General features: G+C 41.7%; 1 protein-coding gene across 1 annotated transcript; it reads right to left on the bottom strand.

Annotated features, from left to right (window-relative positions):
- On the bottom strand, positions 1–3,967 carry LOC133018646 (immunoglobulin lambda-1 light chain-like). Its single transcript, XM_061085059.1, has 5 exons — positions 3,925–3,967; positions 3,537–3,844; positions 2,259–2,304; positions 823–1,131; positions 1–215 (listed from the first exon to the last, which is right to left on the bottom strand). Exons 1-5 carry the CDS (start codon positions 3,965–3,967, stop codon positions 1–3), a joined length of 921 nt encoding a protein of 306 aa, XP_060941042.1.
- Positions 3,968–5,939: the final 1,972 nt, after the last annotated feature.

Raw genomic sequence — 5,939 nt, 5'->3', positions numbered from 1 at the left:
TCAGTGAGAAGTTGAAGCTGCTGCAGGAAACTCGGTCGTCTGGTGAGCAGCGGCTGGACGCTCCCTGTTCCTCAGGATGTGGATCAGAGCGAGTCCACCGCAGTAAACCAGACTCTTCACCATCAGCAGCGTGTAGAGCAGACACAGCAGCTTCACCTGCCGCTGAGACCAGGTCCAGGCCGCCGGAGACGTCTGTGTGTGACCTGCAGAAACCTCTGAAAGAATCCAGAAGTCAGGTTCAGTCTTCACATGAGTTTTCAGAGCTTGATCTTTCAGTTTGAAGTCAGAACTTCTCTCATCTTATCTTTCATGTTCAGATTTTATAATGCTTTCACTCAAAACCCCACATTCACTCTCAGACAGACCCTGCTTACACTCAGATATTTTGTTGCTTGCACTCAGATATTTTGCTGCTTGCACTCAGATATTTTGTGGCTGTGAACGTGAAACTTTTGCTCTCTGATTGTTATTTCCAACAAATCTGTCAAAATTTCTCGACCAATAGAATTCCAGCTGTAATATTGACAAATGAAATTGTCCTGTCATCTGTGAGCGAGCCGGACGGCGGTTGATTTAACCAGGTTCACGTCCGCGGCTTCATGACGACACCGGCTTCCTGTCAGAAGTAAAGCTGAAGCTGAGATCCTGGTTCTTGCCTCAGTTTGAGCACAAGCAGAGGCTATTTGAGTGCAAGTGCAGGGTTTTGAACGAGAGCTTTTAAAAATTTGAAATCAATAACTCCTGCTCTCAACCTGAAAGTCCACGCTCTGGAATAAAGACACAGACACATGAAGCTCACCACCGTCACCAAACCTCCTTCACCTTGCTCTGCCGGGGCCTCCACTGTGCCTCCCTCATGCCGGACGCTGCAGGTGTAGTTGTATGTGTAGGAAGCGTGCCGGTCGACCACCATGATGGCGGCGGTGCGTCCTGTCCCACTGAGCTCCAGCTGCTCTCCATCAGCAGAGGACAGCGTCTCCAGAGGACCACCCTCCCTCTGTCTTGTCCAGGAGAACTGGACCAGAGGAGGAACCATGTTGGAGGCCACACACAGCAGGGAGCTCTTCCCGTCCAGGGCGGCGATGGAAGCTGCCGGGTACACGCTCACCACCGGGGTCACCAGCGGCCGATCTGACGTGTGACAACATGCACATGAACAGCAGCTCTGCACTTCACAGCCTGATCCTGGAAACACCTCATCGATACTTCACAGAGAGATTCAGCTGCTGCACGGCAGCGTTATCACAGAGATCATCAGAGCCACAGCCGCTCAACTTCATCTGATCATATATTTCTATATTTATCACTATAACTATCATATTGTAAATGTGTGTACATGTTCTATCATTTAAAATACAATAAAAGATATAAATATAACAGGATTTTGTTGTTAATACACACAATCATTAATGGTCATGTAATTTGTTGTTTATGACAAAGTGTGAAGGTGTAACTATCTTTTATACTGAGACAGATTTATACAATTTGTTTATACGTATTTATATATACATATAAAAATATACATTTTATGTCCATTGAGTATTATATATTTATAATTGCATGATGATGTATTTACACTGAAATGTTCCCTCATAACTCAATAACCTCAAACCAAATATAAGTTGTGGTACTAGAAATATTAAAGTAATTATCAGAATATTACCATTAAACAAATATTTTCGATATAATGAAAAAATATTTGTCTATTGACAAAACTATTTGTCTTTAATTTATTCCAAATATATTTCTCGTTGTTGTTTATACACAAAAATACACATTCACCATTAAAGGGCAATTGCATTCATCGGAACAACATCTTTCACGTTAAATACAAAATGTATTTTCCGTGAGTTAGTAAAATATATAGATTGATATATATCAGCAGGCATTATATTAAAAACCTAAATACCAGTCTGGTATTTTTAAGAGCTTTCATAATTATTTATGTCGATTTTTGGTTATTGTGAAAATTATAATTTAGTTATTTCAGGAGCAAGGAAAGAAAACTCAGATTCCTTCGGCAGCAGCTGAAGAGAATCCAGAAAACGTTTGAGACTTTTTAGACTCTGAACAAACCCGAAGCAGAAAAAGAGGATTGTGTCTGATGTGCAGCGACATTTCACTGTCACACGTTTGTTCATTTCAGAAAGTCTGAAAGAGGAAGTTTGTCTTAACGAGAAAAATCAAACATGATTCAAACTCTTTTCATCACATTTTCAACAATGGAACCAGTGAAGGGAAATAAAAGAGTTTCTTACCATCTACGAACAATTTGGTTCCTGAGCCGAAGATGAAGTAATCCACAGTGAAAGAGACTCAGACAAAAACCGTCTGAGCTCAAGGTCGTTTCTCTCATGTTCACGCCAGCACAACATTCATGTTCCCCTCAGGATGAACCGCACTGACCCTGAGGAGCCTCGGACTTTTCATGTAGCGCCACCATCAGGTCAAACGCTTCTTTTGTCCAATACTTTCAGAACTCAGCTGGTCTTTGTGTTTAGTGATTATAAGCAAATATCAGCATGTTCGATTGATTGGCAGCTGAAGGGTTAACGATGTCATGATGATGTCATGATGACGTCATAAACTGTAGCGACCAATAAGATGACAGACGCAGTTTATCAGGATTAACCAATCGTTCATCATCATGTGCTCTAACTGACGATGAGTTCTTTATGAAACATCTTTACTACGATATAAAACGTTAGCGTTGTTGCTCCTGATGATTTTCATGTTTCACACGATTTTATGAATTTAGTTTCTTTTCTCTTCTTCTTGTGTCAGAGTGTCCGTCCCAGTCGTGTGAACACGATATCTCACACACACTTTGATGGAGTTTCTTTAAATCTGCTACAAACCTTCACTTGGACTCAGGGAAGACCTGGTCAAAGGTCAAAGGTCAAGGTCACTGTGGCCTCACAGAACATGTTTTTGTCCTCGTTAACACGTTTCCATCAAGCATGTCTTTAGAGGATTTATTCATATTTTAACCAGTTATCACTTGGACTCAAATATTCAATTATGAGACTCCAGAGGTCAAAGGTCCCAGTGACCTCATGTTAATGTGAGGGTCACATGTCCCAGCTGGAGGGACTGAAGCTGCCTGGTTGGTGGAGGAACACGACCACAGCTCAGTGGTTCTTCTTCTTCTTCTTTGTCCTTTTCCACCTGAGCCCGAACGTTAGCGGTTCTTTCTTCTGGATCAGCAGAGTGTTGGTGTGAGGGTTGAACTGTCAGAGTTCTGTCACAGGCCCGATTCCTCCGGCCGTCCAAACACAGAGAACCAGCTGGAGACCAGACACTGGCTCTGATTGGACCTTTAAAGGGCGGCGATGGAAAAGGTTTGTCTGTGGAACGACAGCAAACCTGCGGAAACGTCTCTGAACGCACAAGTCTTTAGAACAGAAGCTGGAGAGCAGCTGTCGGATGGAGCTGAGACATGTGACGCTGTGGTTTACTTCTCTCTCCCACTGATCCTCATGAGGGTTTTTGTTCAGGCTGCACACATCATGTATCACTGTGGTTTCGTTGTAATACTCCCAACAGGCGCAGTAGTACGTGGCTGCATGAGAGCGTTTAACTTTCTCTATCTTCAACTCACAGCTGTTCTGTTTAATCTCAGCTGTGAAGTCGTCTTTCTGAGGATGATTGTAACTCTTATAAATGTTAACATCACTTCCACCAATAAGAAGAATCAGTCTGAACGTTCCTGTGTCTTTCTTCTGAAACCAGTATATCCAGCCACACTGATCAGTTCCTCCACAGCTGAACGAGGCCTGTTCATCAACTCTCCTGGTCAAAGACAACTGGTCCTGAGTCGGCTCTGCTGCCATGGCAACCAGCGCTGTGGACAGACAGATGGACGGAGGTGAGTGTGGTGGTGAGGTGGAGCTTGTGAGCTCCTGATTGGCTGGAAACACTCACCTGAACACAGGCAGCACAGAGCAGCGGCTGGGAGGAGAAGCATGCTGTGGGGGGGGGGGGGGGGGGGGTTTCCTCGGGTGAACCTGAGGAGAAGTGGCGCTCTAACGAGGACGAGCTGTGAGATCAGGTCCTGGAACCTCCCATCAGCCCCTGGGGCCACAGAGGAGGAGGAAGCTGCTTTTCTGACGAGGGGGGGGAGTTTGTAAAGAGGAAACAAAAATAATAAAGTGAATTCAGCAGTGAAACGATCATGAGGAACGTTATGAAACTTCAGTCTCTGACACGCTGCTCGTGGTGAAGCTTCAAACGTCTGCTGCTGAAAACAAGATGGAGCTTGATGTGTATACGTGTGTTTATATTTATAAACGTATATATTTATAAATGTATATATTTCATCTTCAAAGTCTTTTAAATTCACTTGTTTACGATGTTCAGATTAAAGATTAAACAAAGGAAACTGAACGAGCCTCAGAACATGACGTGAGTTATATCAGTTCACATAGTTTTCATCATATCGTTGTTGTAGTTTATTATTATTGTACCATTATAATTATAAAGTGTCATAGTAGTTAAACGTCATCAGTTAGTTGCAGTCAGGATTATAACTTGTCCTTTGCTGCCCTCTAGTGTCCAACTGGAAAAATAACTTTAGAAATCAAACTTACAACATGTTCCCAGAGTAGAATATTAGTGATCTCGTCCAATGGGAAAATCAAGAATAATATCAAACAACTTGTGCTTTTTACTGGTTTTAAATATTTTTAATATTTTTACACAACTTCTCACCATGATGAGCAGAATACTTTCCTTCTGTATGTATAATATATACCAATTATTTGTTGCCTCTTATTGTGAAATCTACCGATTTATATACTTGTCCAAAGAGAAAATGTATAAATAAAATGGAATCACATGAAATCATCGTCTCAGTGAAAAACAAATGTCTCCACCTTTTAACTTTGTTTTAATCCACTTTATTTAGAATAAAAAAATTGGCCAATAATAATTGAAGATAGAAAAATCAAGTGCACAGTAGAAACAATTAGTGACTGAGCTTAGACATGGCAGAAAATAAGAAGACAAACTATAAATGTATTTGAATAATAATAAATAGAATAATCAAACAAACAAAAATAGAGTTCTCATCACGGAGTTTGGTTGATTTACTGTTTTGCATAAGTTCACAAAACACAAGTGAAGTAAGTGATCGATTCTTCAGTGGAAACCAAACAACAGAAAAACACAACCCGCCTCCATCCTGCTGCTGTGATGTGTTGGGTTTTTAAAATCTATGTTTGTGTGTGTGTGTGTGTGTGTGTGTGTGTGTGTGTGTGTGTGTGTGTGTGTGTGTGAATATGTTTATGGAACTGAACTCTAAACAAATGCAGGAGGGTGGGGGCAGGAGCGGTTTGGGCCAGATATATGACCTTCACACTATGAATTATAATAACTGCTGCTTAGTGTTAATCTTGAAGTTGTTAGAATGTGTGTGCGTCACATCACTGGTCAGTCTCACACCTGTCTGGATAAGAGCTCTGATAAGAGCCGCTGCCTGTTGTGGGAACTGTAAATCTGTGGCAAACAATGTACTGTACTTTAACTTGTTCTCATACCTAACTATTTATATTAAAGCATAACTCCCTTAGCTTATTCAAACATTACACATACACAGTTGCGTTTCTACATAAGGGGCGCTGGTGTGCAGAAAACCAAATACTGCATATCTGAACTTTGTGGCAAAAATATATTTTATTTTATTTTATATGCAAAGAAACGTGAATGTGTGTGTGTGAATAAACGAGACTCACAAGCATTATAGTCTTGTTTTGGAGTCATTTGATTCGTGTGTGTTTCTGTTTGTGAGTTTGCTTTGTGAAACGCTTTTCTCTTGCCGTACTTCTCTGCTCTGGGCACCCAGGGGAAGCTTCAGACCAGTGCCATGGGAGCACCAATCAGCGTGAAGCGCACAGGCCACTGTTAACATGAGAGAGTGGTGATTATTCAGATGGGCCCTG

This window comes from Limanda limanda, chromosome 13, assembly GCF_963576545.1.
Source record: "Limanda limanda chromosome 13, fLimLim1.1, whole genome shotgun sequence".
Lineage (NCBI taxonomy): Eukaryota > Metazoa > Chordata > Actinopteri > Pleuronectiformes > Pleuronectidae > Limanda > Limanda limanda.
The sequence above is the reverse complement of the archived record's forward strand: the minus strand, read 5'-3'. Positions and strand labels throughout refer to the sequence as shown.